At 33.2% G+C, this 20625-nt stretch overlaps 1 protein-coding gene across 2 annotated transcripts in view; it reads right to left on the minus strand.

Annotated features, from left to right (window-relative positions):
• igdcc4 (immunoglobulin superfamily, DCC subclass, member 4) overlaps positions 1-20625 on the minus strand; it is a 129294-nt gene that overhangs the window by 27177 nt on the left and 81492 nt on the right. For both annotated transcript variants that reach the window (XM_087261269.1, XM_087261270.1), the window contains exons 5-7: positions 12177-12308; positions 7782-7934; positions 4442-4852 (exon numbers count right to left, since the gene is read on the minus strand). In XM_087261269.1, the coding sequence (XP_087117395.1) occupies positions 4442-4852; positions 7782-7934; positions 12177-12308 (696 nt within the window). The remainder of the gene's footprint in view (positions 1-4441; positions 4853-7781; positions 7935-12176; positions 12309-20625) is intronic.

The following is a 20625-nucleotide window of genomic DNA, read 5'->3' on the forward strand; positions in this document are numbered from 1 at the left end:
AAACAGGGACTCAAGTAACCTCTGGTAACAGGAAGAGCCTCATAGAAACTTTTTACAACAATCCGAAAATAGAAAATGCTCAATGTAGCAATATTTGTCATTTTCTTTTAACGTTTTTATTACATAAAGTTGAAGTCAGAATTATTCGCCCCCTGTTTATTTTTCCCCAATTTCTGTTTAATGTAGAGAAGATTTTTTTTACGTATTTCTAAACATAATAGTTTTAACTCATTTCCAAAAACTGATTTATTTTATCTTTGCCATGATGACAGTACATAATATTTGACTAGATATTTTTCAAAACACTTCTATACAGCTTAAAGTGACATTTAAAGGCTTAACTAGGTTATTTAGGTTGACTAGGCAGGTTAGGGTAATTAGGCAAGTTATTGTATAACGATAGTTTGTTTTTTTTCAAAAAAAAAAAAATTAGCTTAAAGGGGCTAATAATTTTGACCCTAAAATTTAAAAAAAATCAAAAACTGCTTTTATTCAAGCCGAAATAAAACAAATAAAACTTTTTGCAGAAAAAAAAAAAATTATCAGACATACTGTGAAAATTAACCTTGCTCTGTCAAACATTATTTGGGAAATATTAAAAAAATAATAATAATAAAATTCAATGGGGGGCTAATTCTGACTTTAACTGTATATGTCTGGTAAGGCTACTTATAAATTTTTTTTTTGCTACAGATAACATAATAACAGCTTTAAAGAGTAACTATTAATGTGTTTCATTATATTACTCAGGTTTACTTACTGTAATCTAAATATTTTAAAATACTTTGAAATACTTAAGCTGCGTAATACAAATAAATAGGATCTTGTACTGTATCATGCTGCATTAAAAGCTTCAATATGAATCCAAACCAAACATATTATGAAAGCAGTGGTGTAAAGTAACACATTACAAATACTCAGTTACTGCAATAGAGTCGTTTTCTCAGGAATTGTAACTAACCAAGTAGTTTTAAAAATGTGTGCTTTTACTTTCCCTTGAGTACATTTTTAGTGCTGTATTGGTATTTTTACTCCATTATTTTCCTTCAACCTGCAGTCACTACTTTATTTTTTCTTGTCTATGGGGATTGGCTAAAGTAGATAAATTGGTCCTGTTATTCCCATCCAATCACAGAAAGTAAATCGCACCATACTGAACAACCTCATGACATGAGTGCTTTATAAATGCAGCAAACTACTTGGAAGTATGAAAAGTGTCAAAGAAAATGTCTAAAATCTTTACACACAATGATGCAAAGACTATTTAGAGTGCATGTTATTGATGAGAAAATGGTGGATGTTTACTTTCTGATGACTGAAATTGCCAAATGGCCTTCAATAATTACTAAATGCACTACAGAATGTTACGTTTACACGTTTACGTTTACTACTCTTGAGTACTTTTAAAGGGGCATTTTACTCATACTTTGAGTAATATTACTAACAAATACATTTACTCTACTTGTGCTACATTTTGGGCAAGTAATAGTACTTTTACATAAGTATAGTTTTTCAGTATTCTTTCCACTGCTGCATGAAAGTAGCTGAAACGACTGCTTCAGGGCTCCAAGTTGTTCCATATAGATTTGTTTAATGAATGCACCAAACTTTAAGTGATCACTTCACTGATATTCCACTCTATGGAGAAGTGAACAAAAATGGGTGGCCTAAGCATCAACTACTTATTGAATTTAAAAACTTTTATTTCATGGATGATTCGTTTGAATCTGTTAACTGAATGCAATGTGAGTTCTATGAGAATATTATTCATATTTCTATATTGAAATGTTAAACATTATGATAACCATTCAACATTCAAAATGTGAGAGTTACTGTATAAAATGTTTCAGAGATCAAGAACTACCTCATGCTTTTTCAGATAGAACGTTTTGTTTTGTTGTATTTGACTTTGTTGCTTTGTTGCAGGTACAGATTACGCTGTTCTGAGGTGTTCCGTTTATTTCAGACTTACAAGTAAAACACTCTTTGTATTTGCACAAGAGAAATGCATTCCACAAATAGCTTGCATATTTTTGTGTTGTGATGATAAGCTCTATTACAAGTGGCTAAATAAACAAACTGCATAGTTTGTTTGTTTTTTAAACAAATAATCAGTTACCTTATTTGGTGTACACCCCATAGCTTACTTAAAAATGTAATCAAAATTTAAAATTCACAGTACTCAGTTTGGTAATCTAAAAGACTTTTCGGATGTAGAGTAATTCGATTATTACCTACTTAAAAACAGTAAATATGTGCAAATAAGTGTGATTATTTTATTGGTCAAACTCTTAGTTTGATACAGTTGGGTAGTTCTGCAAAAGCTCCGGTATGAGTTTCATCACTCAGAGTAATGTTTTTTTTATTCAGTGTAATAAAATTCTCTGTTATGCCATAATGTTATGCATTACACTGAATTGCAGCATCAACTTTAATAACTTATTCATACAGAAAAACATTGTTATTCAGCATAACAGATATATTAATGTAAACATTTCACTTGTACCCACTCTGACCTGTACATACTACTAAATCATACAAACAAATGTTACCAATCTATGTTTTCTTATATTACAGATGATTTTTTTACTGCCTTCAAATTTTTTTGTGAACAGACGTTCTCTAAAAATTACAGTGGTCAAGAGAGCTTAACATGCTGCAATTTAAGAAAATGTGTGCAATTACAAAAACACCAGCATATTAACAAAAGATCTTCACCCAATTGACAGCAGACAAGCTGCAAATCCTCACAACACATACACATTAAAAAACACAACGGAAATGTTTCAAGGGGCCCAACAGCCACAGCCAAATCACCCTGCAGCCTAAGACCTGTTACTCACTGAAGCTATGCAAGGCTGAGACTGGTCATTACCAGAACAAGAGACCACATGGGAAAAATAGGTTGCTGTTAAAAATTGTGTTAGAGACGCCAGCAGGGAGCGCTCAACCTGTGGTCTTTGTGAGTCCTTATGTCCCAGTAAAAGTGACGGGGACACTATACTGTCAGTGGGTGCCATCTTTTGGATGAGACATTAAACCGAGGTCCTGACTCTCTGGTCATTAAAAATCCTATGACACTTCTCGTAAAGAGTAGAGGTGTTACCCCGGTGTCCTGGTCAAAGTCCCTCAATCGGTCCTTATGATCATGGCCTCCCCAATCATCCCCATCCACCGGATTGGCTCTATCACTGTCTCTCCACTCCACCAATAGCTGGTGTGTAGTGAGGGCAATGGGGCTGTTGTCCATCCAAGTGGATGATGCATACTGGTGGTGGTGTAGAGAGACCCCCCTCATGATTGCGTAGTGCTTTGGGTGTATGGCTATATACGATAAATGCACTATATAAATACACATTACATTACATTACAAAAACATGAGGGACGCCACTGTGTCATGACTACTGCTCAGTGAAGTTGTTAGTGATCTTGAAAGATGAGTTTTATGTTTGTTTATTTTAACATCCTGATTCCCTTGTCATTTGTATTTTACTAGCCTAAATAACCATAACCTAAATAGCCGCATCTGTCACATTTTAGTGTCCTCTCAAAATTTTTTCGTTGTGTTCTGTGCTATTTGAAAGTGTTGTGAAAAAATGCAGCATGTTTTCCTAAATTATTTTATTTATTCATTTCTTTGCATTGTAAGGAAATGCAGCACGTGTGCTGTCAAACGGATGAAGCTCTTTTCTTAATATGCTGGTGTGTATTGTAATTGTATTGTTAATGTTAAGCTCTCTCAGCCACCGTAAAAAAAGAGATCAATAACCTCTAAAAAGAATAATATTGAGAAAGAATAAAATGTTTACAATGTATAAATAACAATCTGAATAAATATTGTAATGAATAAATAAATAGTGAGGCCAGCAGGGGGCGCCCAACCTGCGGTTTGTGTGGGTCCTGATGCCCCAGTATAGTGACGGGGACTCTATACTGCTCAGTGAGCGCCGTCTTTTGGATAAGACGTTAAACCGGGGTCCTGACTCTCTGTGGATGAGGATGTTAAAAAAAAATATTAAAAAAAAAAGAGTAGGGGTTTCATCCTGGTATCCTGGGCAAATTTGCCCACTGGCCTCTGTCCCTCATGGCCTCCTAACCATGGCTGCCATCATGTCATCCAGGTGGATGCTGCACACTGGTGGTGGATGAGGAGATTCCCCCCTATGTGTAAAGCGATTTAAGTGCCCAGAAAAGCGCTATATAAATGTAGGGAATTAATTAATTAATATATTTCTGTTACTTTACAGACTTCTCCATTTTCTACTCCATTATATTATTTCAAACTAGAATGTCAATAAAAAAATCACTTTGTTAAACTGCAGAGTTGAAATTTCTACATCGACAGTCGACAGAGCAGAGATCAAGGTCCCAACAATGCAATTTACAACCGTGAATAAACAAAAAATGCGAAACAGTTATTTTTTTATAGTGTGGTCCTGACCTGCCGTGCGCTGGTAGTGAACGGAGAAGCCAATGATCTGGTCACTGTTGTGTTCCGGAGGGTCCCAGGTGAGCAGCGCAGAGGTGCTGGAGTGCGGCGTGGCAGAAACATGGCGAGGAGGGCTGGGCAAACCCTCTCTCACGATCACAGACAGCTTGGCAGTGGCGCAGGCCGTGCCCAGGCTGTTGGCAGCAATACACTGGTAGTATCCAGCATCATCCAGTCGCAGCTGGTTGATGAGCAGAACACCAGGGTTCTGGGTCTTCACCCGGGCATTGGACTGCACCGGCTCTCCATTCTTCAGCCAGCGCAGAGCAGGAGGAGGGTCACCAGAACTATTACACACAAACCGGGCTGTGTTCCCACGGGACAGAGACACCGCCTCTGGGGACTGGAGGATGATGGGTGGAGCTGGGAAAAATAAAGAGTAGGCAAAAAACAAAAAGATTCATTCAGAAATACTGATGTAATACATTTACTCCAAGATTTAGTTTGTGAACAAACAACAAAAAAGTAACAATTACAATAGTTTCTAATTGAATATTTCACACCTAATTAAACAAGTTGTAATTGATTTGTAATTGTTTGTGGAAATTTACCAGTATTTTCTAAGTGTATGTGGAACCTTTAAGTAATGAGTAAAGGCTTATTAATGTAGGTTAATGAGAAAATTCTACATTTATAATTCAAGTCTGATCCATAATTTGATACATGATGCATAAACCCATGTTAACATTAACAAAGCACAATGAACATTAAGATTAATTTGTTGCAATTTTCTTACAACTTAATTGCAAGTTCATATTAGCTACTCTAATGAACTATAAATGATATAATGAAGAATAATTGTTACATCATATATACTATATCACATATTTGGGACTTGTGGAGCTGCGCATCGGTTGATTTGCTCTTCAGTGATTGGACTTTCAGTTGTGAAATTTAAACCACACTAAACTGAACTTTTTTTTATTATATTTAACGTGTACGTACACATTTCTATACCAGATATAACATTAATCAACAATCAAACAAATAAACAAACAAAACAAAAGGCTTCTCAGTATTTGACACCAGGATACAATATCACCTCTTTTAATAATCTGCTAAGAAAACATTTCCAACTCCACCACCTTTTAAAAACAACATAAAAGGTCTCCAAACTAAAAAAAATATGTATTTATTTCTTAATATACAAGATATTTTTCCATTGGCATGCTTGTTACCATCTCTTTCAGCCAACGGGCTATTTTTGGTGCACATGTACTTTTCCAATTTAAAGGAATAAACTATTTCAAATACATATATTCATAAATATATGCTCTTTTTTAACTTGGTCTCTTGGAATATAAATGAAATAAAATAAAAATAAAAGAGACATTGGTATATTAACCTAAAGAATCTTTTCTATTATTTCTTTCACACCTTTCCAGACGTTTTGTATTCCTTTACATTCCCATATACAGTGATACAGCATTACATTATGGTCCCTGCATCTCACACAAGTTATGTAAATCCTCATCAACCACTTATTTTGTAACTGTTTCAGATGTGTTCATTGTTAGTGACTGAGATTCCTCTACAGCACAGGTGTCAAATCCAGTTGCTGAAGGGTCACAGCTCTGCACAGTATAGTTCCGACCCTACTTCAACACACTTACCTATAGGTTTTAAACAAGCCTGAAGAATTTAGTTTGATAGGTGTGTTTAATTAGGGTGAAAGCTAAACTGTGCAGAGCTGCGGCCCTCCAGGACCTGAATTTGACACCAGTACTCTACAGCATCTAGTCCTCTATAGAGGTATCCTCTTTAAGATCTAATCTCCAAGCTTCCAATTTACAATTTAAAGATTCCTTTGATCCTGACCCCAGATCTTGCATAATGCAGTAATTTAACCTTCACTAAAACAATCTTTTGTTATTACTTTTTCCAAAAGAGACAGCTTATCCATAGAATTGTTTTCTGATTTGAGGATAAAATCTCTTATCTGTAAATACTTTACCAAATGTTTTGCAGGAATATCGTATGTACTAACAATTTCCTTTATTGACATTAGAATATTGTTAACATATAAATCTGCTATGTTTCTAATTCCCTTCTCTGCCCATATCTTGAATTCTGCATCTAATATACCTGCTTTAAATTTGTTATCATCCCAAATTGGACTGAAACAAGTTAAAGGATAGCAGGCACTTAAATAGATTTTCATGTCAAACCATATGGAAATCATATTTATAACTATGGGATTGGAAACAATTTCAACTAAACTGAAAATTAACTCGGAAAAGTGGACTGACACAGTTTCAATTTTAATTTACTTGAACGTCTATGTTAAGCTGCTTTGACACAATTTACATTATAAAAGCACTATATAGATAAATATGAGTTGAGCTGAATATAAATCATATCTTAACAAAAGATAAATAAAAATAACTGAACACATATAATGAGTCATAATGTATTCAAACAATTAGAAAAACCATCAGTTTTTCAAGGACAAATCTTTCTACTAGTACAATTTTTTTCCTTTACAAAAACAACAACAGATGGATATCCGTATGATTCAATTAGAGTGAGTAAATAAAAAAAAAAAACACCTTGTAAATGTTGGAGCATATTTTTGGAGCAACAATTATACTGCACTTTCATGCAAAACATGTCTTGACTGAATGATTTATTTTAAAACATTAGGATTCCTCTGAAGTGTGCAGTTCAGAAAAGAGTCATTTTGATCCTTGTAAACAGACAATATCGAGTTTTAACACATTAAAACAACCCAAACATAATACAGCTTTAATTTTTTCTGTATGTTAGAATGAGTCCTCTTTTTGTCTGAGCAACTTAATTAAGTAATGATGTTTTGTCATTGTCAACATTCGTCTATAAATTTGCCCATATAGATACTACAGTATTTGATGAATTCCTGAAATAATAACCACAAGCATAAGAATAAGCACTAATAAGACAACCTATTAGAAATATTTCAGAGTTTTACATCAATCCATTTTATATCCATCATGTAGGGTTAAGCAACCATCTGTTTCTTTTTACTGGAAAGCTTATTGATTTTTTGGTGACGAGGGATTTTATAAAGCATTTTAACCCTGGGACAGAGAAATTGGCAAGCACAAAATTCCTCAAGAAATACTCAAGGACAATACCAAATGTAAAACCAAAACCGAAAAAAGGCCTTGCTAAACATTGAACATTTCCTGCCTATATTATTCATACATTAATTTTACATCAATAAGCCTCGTTGTATATTTTATCACACTCTCTACAATTTATTCAGTATTTATTCACACTGCATGACCAGTTAGGAGGAAATGCACACATTTACCTAGTACTCGGAGTTCAGCAGGAGATGAGACGAAATCTCTGGTTTTAGGTTTGTTGGCACGGCACACATAAACTCCAGCATGGTGACTGCGGGTGTCAGGAATCACCAGGTTTGTTGCAAGAACAACAACATCTGTAGCTATAGGCTTGCCATCTATGCATCCCAGAGGAGAGGTTTAAAAAATAAAAACAATAAGGGAAAAATTATGAAAGCAAATGGGAATTGAATCAAAACAGAGCATGCACAGAGACATTGGACATTTCTTGATAACTATACATAATAAAAAAGAGAGCCAAAGAAAATCTTAGGATTTAACCACATACAGTGCTCAGCATCATTGAGTAGACCCCATTTTGAAAATGATTTTTTTTTTAAATCAATTTCAAGAGTGAATATAGGCAGTGTATTTTGGTGCATTTAAACAAAACAGATTTGTTAAAGAGATATCTTTATTAAAATAATATTTTAGTCACCAAACATTAAAAAAATAGAAAGATAATACAATAAAATTAAAGCAAAAAATTGCTAAATAAATGACAACCTTCAAAATTTCAACAATTTTTATTTATTTTTTTGCTTCTTGATTTTTCCTCTTGTTTAAATTTGTATTTAATACTTTTCTATAATAAATAAATTTGGGTGTACTAGTTTTTGGACCGTTATCGTACGTTATTTTGTTAGATAACCTCCAGACTTTGCTTCAGTACCGACTAATCTACTGAATATGCACAAATAAAATATTGTATAGCTGACTATTAAAATTTGAATTAAAAAAAATAGATTTGTGAGGGGTGTACTTGTATATGCAGAGCACTGTAAGTAGCTATTCGTAGCTAAATCTGTGTATGAAAGTCTTGGTTTAAAACTATCAGGAAAAAAAATTAAATACTCTCATAACTGAATTACTCTTATTTTGTTTTAAACAATGCAAAATGACAATCAATAAGAACTATTGAAAGATTAAGAAGTCATTTTTAAAAAGCACCATTTTTTAAAAAGCATAATCTTTAAAGCACCGATAGGCATGTCATTTATTCTTCTCTCATTGATTTGTACAAAATGTTTAGGATATACTAATAGTAGGCTAACTATGTGTCAAGTCTGTTATTGTGATATTTCAGTGAGTTTCTTATTCACTTAAAAAGAATCTTTGAAATTTACACAAAAAGACAAAAAAAAATCAAATTACATTAACAATCTGTACCTCCACATTGAAAACAATAACACAACAAACAGATAAATATGTAAACAAAATAATATATACATTAAAAAATAATAAATGCGTCGAAGGTCTTAAAATATGAACACAAAAATCATCTAATAAGGTATATTAATATCTTGCTTTTTGACTTTTCATCTCTCTTAATGTCTTCATATACTGTATACCACAAATTCTTCTTTAAACAGTACCACACTGCAAAAATGATATGATCAATTAGTCATGACAGCGTGTTTTTAGTTCATTGTAACTTACTAAACTAAGTTGATCATGTTCTAACATAATTGTATAGGTTACGCAAGCTGTTTTAAGTCAGTTTAACATAAGTTCAATTGACTCATAGGGTTAATTTGACTCAGCTTAAAAATCAAAGCATCCTGTTTTTTGTGTAATCATGGGGTAATTTTGAAAAATGTAGATTTATAAATATACCATTTTAATAATATCAAAAACTTTGATATGTATTATAGAAGATAAGATCTCTTTATAGATGAACTATCACTTCAAGCTGTTAAATACATACAGTAATAATAATGATGTAATATGTCTGATGAACCAGCAGAGGGAAGTACAGCACTGGAGGAAATACTGTACGATGTGCATGAACAATACCTAGACACTGACCGTCTGCCATATTCACACTCAAACAAAGAAAAAAAAAACACATCTCGTTCATTTTACAGCATCTTGTAAATTTTTTATGAAAGCTAATGAGAATAATGCTCTCACTTATACAGCTCTGGCCTCACTGTGGAGAAAAGAGGGCCAAATGAGACCATGAGAGGGAGTAACAGTGGGGGTGAAGGGTGGAGGGTAGTTGGTGTGTCTGTTGCAGCACAGCCACGTCTCCATAAAGCAAACATATAAGCTCATATATTACAGTTTGTGTGGTTCATTAACATTAGTCTATATAAGTACTTCAGGTTCACAGGTTCATTACAGTAAAAGCACAAGTGCCTTCCAAATCAGCCAAGGGTTTAAGTGCAGAGCAATGATTGCTTGAAGATTTTTTTTTACCAGAGTTTTTAGCTGCTAGGTTCTCTTATATTATTACAACATCAACATGGCTGGGGAGTTTGGGATCTCTAGCTGACCCAAGTCAAACAGGACATGACACTTTTAAGAGTTTGGATCAGTTTTAAACTATAATAAGGAATTTTACAGAGCACTAATATATATATATATATATATATATATATATATATATATATATATATATATATATATATATATATATATATATATATATATATATATATATTATTATTATTATTTTTTTTTTGTTAGGCCTACTAGAAAAAAAAAATTTAAGTGAAACATGTTTTATTACAGAAGTTAGAGCAATAAAATATATTTCTCATTATTATTTAGTTTAACTTAATGATCTATTATAATTAACATTAATAAATAAATGAAGACTAAAAACAACAAAAAAACTATATACATGTTGTGCATAAATATAAAAAACTAAAATAAAACAAAAACTGAAAAAATTACCAAAACTTTACCCAAATTAAAAAGTATATATAAAAACTGCAATAGATTGTACACAATGTTTCTAGTTTTTCTCATTTTCATTTAGCTAGTGCACTAAAACCACTAGAAATATATACATAAACTTAGAATCTATATACACATGTAAAAAAAAAAAGAAAAAAAAAACACACACACACACACACACACACACACACACACACACATATATATATATATATATATATATATATATATATATATATATATATATATATATATATATATATATATATATATATATATATATACATATATACATACATACATACATATATATACACATACATACATACATATATATATATATATATATATATATATATATATATATATATATATATATATATATATATATATATATAAACTAAATTGTACAAGTTTATTCAAAATAAAATATTTCATCCTCATTTTATTTTAAAAGTATAATTTAATTATAATATGTGCGTTAATTAATTATTAAATTAATTAATTAATTGTTATTTAATTAATTTAATTATAATATGTTAATTAATCTGGTTCTACAGTACATTTTTGAAAAGAACATTTATTGTAAGTTGTAACCCAGTTGTAAGAGCAACAAATAATAACTTGACTTCTAGTTGATCATTTGAAAAAGTGGCAGGAACTAGATTTTTCCCAATCATCACAAATACTGCAGAAGATCTATTGGCACCCGTGTGGACCCAGGATTCTTACAAGTATCAGTCAAGTTTGGTGAAGGAAGAATTATGGTTTGCGGTTACATTCAGTAAGGGGGGTTTGAGAGATCTGCAGAGTGGATGGCAACATCAACAGCCTGAGGTATCAAGACATTTGTGCTGACCATTGCATTACAAACCACCGGAGGGCAAACTCTTCAGCAGGATAGCGCTCCTTTTCATACTTCAGCCTCCACATCAAAGTTCCTGAAAGCAAAGAAGATCAAGGTGCTCCAGGATTGGCCAGCCTAGTCACCCGAAATGAACATTATTGAGCATGTCTGGGGTAAGATGAAGGAGAGGAGGCGTTGAAGAGGAATCCAAAGAATCTTGATATACTCTAGGAGTCCTGCAAGAAGGCTTTCTTTGCCATTCCAGATGACTTTTTTAATGTTTTCTGAGTCAGAGATATATGGATGCAGTCCTCCAAACTCATGGGAGTCATACATAATATTAATTCTTTTTCCACTGCACCATGACTTTATATTCTATACTGGACATTATTTCTGTTTAGTGACATGACTTTTATTTAAGCAAAGTCAGATCTTGATGTCCTAAATAAATAATTAAGAATCAACACATGATTATATTTTATTTTGGTAAAATACGTGTAATCTAGAGGCCTTTGCCTTTCATAAAAGTCACTTCTGATACCAAATGATCAACTAAAAGTTAAGCTATTATTTGTTTTTCCTAAAACTTAGATGGGTGACAAGACTTTTGTCAGGCAGTGTATTTTAGCTATTTTAGATTTGAGTTCAAGTCTTTTTACATATTCATTCTTTATTTGACAACACTGATCGGGTGAGGTCACAGTCTTGTTTATGGACCAGCTTCAGGTGCACAGTACACACCTGGTTCAAATTACTGCTCTTAAAAGCTACAGACTGTTAAAGTAGACTAGCATTCAGTTGCATTTGTGTATAACATGTTAAATCTTACCCTGTCTGCTCCATGACACAAAGGGTTTGGGTTCACCCTGAGCCATGCATTCCATCACAGCTGGACGTCCCATGACTACTGTAGAGTTCTGTGGCGGAGCCACAATCACCACCTCACTCTCCTGAGACAGACCTACACACAGACATATCATGAGTGCGTGTATGTGTGTGTGTGTGTTTGTGGACAGGATAAAAGAGTGTTCACCATTAGACACAAACTTCAATTGAGTGAAAGCAGAATTAAGCTAGCATTTGACCTGATAGTGTAAACTATTATTCTCACAGGAAGTGACAAAGATAGAGTGAGATAGGATTGAGGAAATGGTGTGATAGACAGATTGAGAAAGTGAAAGAGAAGCATTTAAAAAAAAAAATTAATAATATTATTCAACAAGGATGTATAAAACTGATGAAAAGGCATTCATGTGAGATTTCAAGGATTTAAAAAAGATCACTGTTTTAAATAAGTGCTATTTTAAAAAACTTTTTAAATAAAGCATTTATGAAATAATGAAGTAATTATAAATTCTTCTAACGCAGCAAACCAGCATAGATGTTTTCTGAAAGATGGTGTGACACTGAAAACTTAATCATGCAGATTCTAGCTTTGAATTCAGGCTATAAATAACATTAAAATATTTTGAAACAGAAAACATTTTTTACAGTTTTATTTTTGGTCAAACCATCCTTGTTAAGCAGAAGAATTTAGAAACATTTACCAACTTCAAACGGCAATATGTGTATTTACACATGTACTGTATGTACATATGACTTCATGCTATTGTAAAGCACTAGGGACCATGTAAAATACACTATAAAATCTGACATGACTTTGTATTTTATCCTGTATTTCATACATCCTTACATCTCTTCATTGCTGAGCAGAAACCCATTTAGTATCCACAAAAAGAAAAATAAATAAATACAAATGAGAAAAATAGGTTAATAAACCAATTCTGTAAAAAATGACCCTCATTTTTCATTCTTGAGTTCTTAATTCTTCAGAACACAATGTAAGATATTTTAGAGAGGTCTCTGACCCTCTATATACAGCATCGGTCCTAAACAGCCATCAAATATATAGTCATAACAATCCATGTGACTTTAGTGGTTCAACTGCAATAATGTAAAGCTCCAAGAACATTTTTGTGTGCTAAAAAAAGGTTAAAATGATTCTGTGTGCTTAATCAGTCTATATATAGTATACTCTCTGTACTATATCTTTTTTCACGCATCAGGCAAGGCAAGTTTATTTATATAGCACATTTCACACACAATGGTAATTCAAAGCGCTTTACATCAGGGGTGGACTGGAACAAAAATTCAGCCCTGGTACTGTAGCCACACCAGCCCACATACACCAACACAGCCCCACCCATGGACACGCCTCTCCTGTGTGCTGTGCTTCTCCTATGTGCTCTGCCTCTGCCTCTCCTGCAAGCTCTTTTTCCACAACTTCATGATGAGTGTCATCACTACTTGGATCACTGCTTATACTAGGCTTTGCCACATTTTTGTTTTGAATAAACATGTGCTTATGAAACAATTTAAGGGGACCTAATGAATGAATATGAATAATTATGACATAATGTACACCGTAAAACAAAACAGTCAACTTTATCAAGTAAAGTGTAGTTAACTCAAAATTGACTGAAAGTTAATTCTACTCATTTGAAAAGAGTTTTTAACTCAGTGTTGAAGGTATTGAGTTAATTAAATACCAAATTATTTCAACTTAAATGGAGTAAGTACACAGTGCTCATGTACATTATTTTCAATAAACTCAAATGGCTTGTTACAATTGGTTTCCTCAAACGGTCTGAGTTGCCTTAACTTATAGGGTTGGTCAGTAGTTGGTTGAGTTCTCTTTATTTATTGGGTTTTAATGTGCTCAAATGGCTTCATTTACTCAAATGGATTAACCTCACAGTACTCATTAGGATTAGTTTTTGAATTTAAATGGTTTGTTGCAATCGGTTTCCTCAAATGGTTTGAGTTACCTTAACTTTTTTGGTTTTACAGTGTACAGTTAAGTTCAAATGTAACTATGTAGACATAATTACAATTATTGTCATGTGTTCACCTCTACTTTAGAATTTATTACAAACCCAGTGTACAATGCGTGACTGTTTTGTTTTTCCTACCTCTACTTCAATCCTCCCTGTCTCTGCTTGGCCTACCGTAGCATCCTTTCTCACAGCACTATTAGCAGAGCAGTCTTTGCTAATAATGACATTCTAAAATGTACCTAGGTCTACTCTAAGCTTACTACTGTAAACAGTGTAGGTTACTGTCAAAAACTGTCAGAAGTAATATGAATGGGGTAAGGATTACTTAGTATATTTTAGCATAATGACTTAGAAGTATATTTTCTGTTTTCTTCTTACCTCTGACGAATTGAAACCTTTTGAAAACATTTCAGTTAATTTTCTGCATTTGGCATTGTCTGGTTTTAGAGCCCTTTTTTTGTGCATTCTCTGAGCTTTTTGACAGCGCCTTTCCTATTTGTCTATGGTCTATTTCTGACGATTAGCTTGTGTTACACTTACTGTTTGATATGCTTTTCAGATTTTGATTACATGTATTATTATTATTACTAATATTATCATCATCGTCATCATAATAATATTTATATCTTGCAAGAGATAAAAGCTGCCTGCATGTAAAAACAATACATATAAAAACACTAAATAAATAAAAACTGACCGGCCCACATTTAAAAAATGGCCCGGCACTTGCCAGAATTGCCAGATGGCCAATCCGCCCCTGCTTTACATTAACAAGAATAAAAGACAAAAGAAAACAAAATGATACAGAGAACTAAAAATAAATAAAAATGAAAAGAAAAATGAAAAGACATAATAGTGTCATCTGTCAGATGTTAGATGTAGCACAGTGCTCATTTGGTGAAGGCACAGATGTGTTTTCAGTCTTGATTTGAATGTGCCTAATGTTGGAGTATATCTGATCATTTTTGACACTGATTCCAGCAGCATTTTTCTAGGGGCAGTCTGCCATTGATAATCTGACATGGAAGACACTGGTGTTGTTTTTACAGTTTTTCAGAGAACAAAAGTTTTCTTGAAGCTTTGCATGATGACAGTTGACCCACTGAAGTGACAGGGAATGTTTTGACAATGATTTTGTTTCCTTTTCTGGATCGCTGCTGTATATGGACAGCATATATCTCTGATTTCATCTAAAATACCATCATTTGTCTTCTGAAGATAAATAAGGGTGTTAGGGTATTGAAATGACATGAGGGTGAGTAATTAACAACATAATTTTCATTTTTGGATGAACTATTAATACATGCTGCACATAATGCACATTTATTTCGACCAGTTATTGCTGTCGCACTTATTAAATAATGTTTGAATAAATCAGATTATTATATCACAAAAGAGTGCTGCTGTACATGCTGTTTTCCACACTGGTCACCCAAATCTTTGCTTTACTATAAACTGTACATTTGTAAATAAAGGCCCTGATTCTGTGGCCACAGAACAGCCTGTATGAGTTCAGCAGAAACACCCACAGATCACAATGAAGTAAAACATAAGCATGCAGCTATGGATACGGTATGACAGTCATAAATTAATCACTCTGATTACATACAGCACCAATCACATATGCATGAGTGCCCAGGGATTTAAAATGGGTCAGATTTCTGTCTGAGGCTAAAAGGTGCTTTTGTGTGTATGTGTGTGTACTGGTTTTGGAGGTTTACAATGACAGATATTTGTATAATTACATGGGTATAACCTAGATATTACAAAATTGAGGTAGTTTATGAGGACTCGCCTGTGTTCTTGTACTTCAAATGCTTAGAAATCATACTTAACAGGGTCTTTTTGACTTTCAAATTTTGCTACAGCTTATTTTATTTTATTTTTACATGACAAAAGTCTTGTCGCCTACCCAAGTTTTGGTAACAACAAATAACTTGACTTCTAGTTTATCATTTGGTATTAAAAAAGGCTTATATGAAAGGCAAAGGCCTCTGAAATATGCTTATTTTAGTAAAATAAAACATGATTATGACTCAATTTTCAGGTATTTAATTGGGAAAGTAAAGTCTGACTTTGCTTAAAAGTCTTGTCACTTAAAAGAAATAATGTACAGAATAGAATATAAAGTCATGGTGCAGTGTAAAAGATTTATTATTGTGTATGAGTGCAGGACTGAGGACTGCATCCATACATCTCTGCAATGACTCCCAGAGTTCATCAAGATTCTTTGGATTTTTCTTCAATGCCTCCTTAATTTTACCCAAACAGGCTCAATAATGTTCATATCTGGGGACTGGACAGGCCAATCCTGGATCGCCTTAACCTTCTTTGCTTTCAAGATCTTTGATGTGGAGGCTTAAGTATGAGGAGTGTTATCCTGCTGAAAAATTTGCCCTCTACTGTGGTTTGTAATGTAATGGGCAGTTGCCCTCCACTCTGCAGATCTCTTGCACTCCCACATACTGAATGTAGCCCCAAACCACAATTTTTCCTTCACTAAACTTGACTGATTTCTGCAAGAATCTTGGGACCATGTGGGTTCCAGTAGGTCTTTTTCAGTATTTGTGATGACTGGGATGCAGTTCAGCAGATGACTCATGAGAAAAATCTACCTTCTCCCACTTTTCCAAATGATCAACTAGAAGTCAAGTTAATATTTGTTGCTCTTACAACTGCAATCGATGACAATGCTTTTGTCAGAGACCTCATAAACAACCACACCAACATGTGTGTGTTTGAGTGAACACAATAGTGGACATACACTTGACCATGAATACCCCCCCAAAAAAAATGCTGTTCGGCTCTTTCAAGATAAAGTGTGTGTGTGTGTGTGTGTGTGTGTGTGTGTGTGTGTGTGTGTGTGTGTGTGTGTGTGTGTGTGTGTGTGTGTGTGTGTGTGTGTGTGTGTGTGTGTGTGTGTGAGAAACGAAACGCACAATGTCAAACAGAATACTAATAAGTCAAAATACTGCCTAGCATCCCATTGAGGTATCTGAAACACAGACTCTCTTACACACACAGTGACTATTTCAGTGCAGTCGAGCTGTCTGCTCTCATGGGTAAAACATGCATCGCATTTGCAGAGCAAAACTATGATTACCTCAAGGTGAAGACTGCTCTCTTTTAAGCTGGCTTTCCTCGCTATTCAGTTCAATTTGGCTTTATTGGCAAGAGTGTAAATATTAAACATTAGCAAAGCCAGGGATGTATGTAAACAGAAACCCGCATATTAATGGAAACCATACATTAGACAACACATAATGGATAAGAACTAAGGTGAATGTCTGAAGTGTTTACGTAACATTGAAAACCATTAGTATTACATAAGACGTCTACATACAGACACAAGGTCACCATGGTGAAAGTGGACAGAACACATACTATGATGATATGGCTGATACATATTTAGACACAGACCGGTGTTAAAATGTATCTAATGTTGCTGTACGTCTGTTTCCATGGTTGAAAAACTGTTTGTTGATTGCTCGTACTATTGCTCTCTCTTTCATTCTGTCTTAGATTTAATGCAGTTGCTCAATGCAATGTAAAATAAAAAAGGTAAAATTAATTCTCCTTTGAACAAGCAAAATAGTCTTGCTTTCAGATAACTTAGCATAAGCCACTTGCTGATTATCTTGCTTGTATAAAAAGTGACTGACTTACTGATGTTTTGCAGTGAAATAAGTCATTGTAACTAGTGTTGGGGGTAACAAGTTACTTAATAATAGGGTATATAAACAGTTAAAGTTTCTTTTCATACTGATAAACTTCCTGTAAACTGTTAATGAGACTTTTTTTTTATTTCATACAGTTCTCTTTACAGCACTGATGTTGTATTGTAATTCAAACATAATCAGTTTAATAGACTTCAGCATTCATTTAGTTGTTCAAGCAGAAAACCAAATAAAAAGCCACTTAACACACACACGCCCATCAAAATCAGCAGAAACACCACAACAAATGTTTATATTTTAAAGACATGGCACAGGAAATGTAATGTAATGCAGTGCTTCTTGCACATTCTGGGACCTACTTTATATTGTACACTGTATCAATCAGGCAGTGAAGATTGTTGGTTTTTAAAGAACACAGACCTAAAACGCAGCTATTTTGTAACTGCATACAGTTCACCGGAAGCGTTTGACCCAGGTTACTGAAAAGTTTAAAATCCTTTCGCATAAACCTTATATTACTTTTCTGAGTAACGAGTAAAGTAGCGCACTGATTAAAAAAAAAACTAATAATATATGAGTTGTGTTTTTAAAATTGTAATGCGAGTAAATTTTTAGTTGAATTAATTCGCTTTTAAAAAATTGCTAAATTAAAATGAACATTGTCACGTTGAATCCCACACACAATGATAGAATGCAGGAACAGACAGAAGTGAATAGACAGAGCCTTATATTTCTGCGATGGAAATATTCTCATTAGTTTGAGCGCATTAAAGGAAAGGACAAGAGGATTATCTGAATGAACAGTGATTTAACTTTTTAATAACACAAAAATAAGTACAAAATTACAAGCACCTTGCTTTAAACTGTCATTAATCGGTATATCCGCCATATATACAGTGAAATCAGAATTATTAAACCCTGTTTTCATTTTTTTTTCTTTTTTAAATATTTCCCAAATTATGTTTAAAAGAGCAAATAAATTTTCACTGATAATATTTTTTTTCTTCTGGAGAAAGTCTTATTTGTTTTTATTTCGGATAGAATAAAAGAAGTTTTTAATTAAAAAAAAAAAAAACATTTAAAGGTCAAAATTATTAGCACCTTAAAGTTATATGTAAATTTTTTTCGACTGTCAGAACAAATCATTGTTATACAATTACTTGCCTAATTACCCTAACCTGCCTAGTTAATCTAATTAATCTAGTTAAGCCTTTAATTGTCACTTTCAGTGTCTAAAAAATATCTAGTAAAATATTATTTACTGTCATCATGGCAAAGATAAAATAAATCAGTTAATAGAACTGACTTATTAAAATTATTATGTTTAGAAATGTGTTGAAAAATCACTGCGTTAAACAGAAATTGGGGAAAACATAAACAGGGGGCTAATAATCCAGGGGGTTTAATAATTCGGACTTCAACTGTAGCTCTGGGCTCAGGAAGTTCTCCCAAGATAACATTATCCTATATTCTTATTTGTAATTTTTGTATGTTTTTAAAGGTCAATAAAAGTTTTATAGAGTGTTGTTAACTTCACTATTTAAAAAGAAAAAGAAAAAATCCCTGCACGTTTTGAAATTCTGAGATCAAGCTACAGCCAGGTCAGATAAAGTAACACAAAATTAACTCAAAAGTAGCGTAACGCAATACAAACGCAATAAAAAGTAACTAAGTAACACAACTAGTTACTTTTTTGGGGGAGTAACTCAATATTGTAATTCATTACTTTCAAAAGTAACTCTCCCCAACATTTATTGTAATTGCTTATTTCTCTCGCTCTCTTACTCTCTCTCTTTCTCTTTCTCTTTCTCTTTCTCTCTCTCTGTCTCTCTCTCTCTATCTGTCTCTCCATCGGTCTCTGTCTATTTCTTATTCCATTAAACCCATTCATTCCTATTTAACTAATTCTTTATCTTTTTTCATTTCAACTTTGCAATTAAATCGCAAGTCACTCAGTGAATTATTTTTTTTAAATTCCAGGAAATTAAATGCTTCACATTTGTCCATTGTTTAGAAATATGCAGCCCAAAGTATATTTTAATAAGTACAAACTGTAGATGATTTTTTTCCCCCATTCATAACTTTTAGACAGAAAAGTCAAAGATGTTAGAGTAGCATTATTCTTTCTGTGTGGATCTTTCTAGTGCCTGCATTCTTGCCTGCTTTTAAATTGAAGAAAAAAAAACATAAATGAATAAATAAAAAAATGATAATAATAAAATAACAAAATGCTAAAAAATACAAATAAATAAATAATAATAATAATAATTATTATTATTATTATTATATCAATAATAATGATATTTAAGAAAATAGAAACAAAGTATAGTTTTGACTTTTTAGTTTCTTAGTATCTCTCATTAAATTCTCAAAATCAGATAAATTTCACTTAATCCATTTGGTTTTCTTCCAAAAAGAGCGAGAGAGAAGCTGCTTTATGAAGCAACTGATACAAGTAAAAGGCTTAAAAAAGCAAACTGAAGAAAAAAAGGGGGAGAAGGAGAAAGATGAATGTGGAACAATTAGAAAGATCACTTCAAAGATGAATGTGCTAGATGGAAGCACACACACACACTCACACACGCGCACACACAGAAAGAGAAAAACTCATTCAGGTCTCTGGCTGATAACGGAAGCATAATGGAAATGAGCGAAGGTCAGCATGAAGATGTAAGTCTTTCAGGTGTGTGTGTGTGCGCTTGTGTGTGAGTGAGTGTGTGTCTGTGTATGTCTGTGTGTTAAAGACATAGACAGACTTCATAGC

This window comes from Danio rerio, chromosome 7 (genome assembly GCF_052040795.2).
Source record: "Danio rerio strain M-AB ecotype USA chromosome 7, GRCz13ab, whole genome shotgun sequence".
NCBI lineage: Eukaryota > Metazoa > Chordata > Actinopteri > Cypriniformes > Danionidae > Danio > Danio rerio.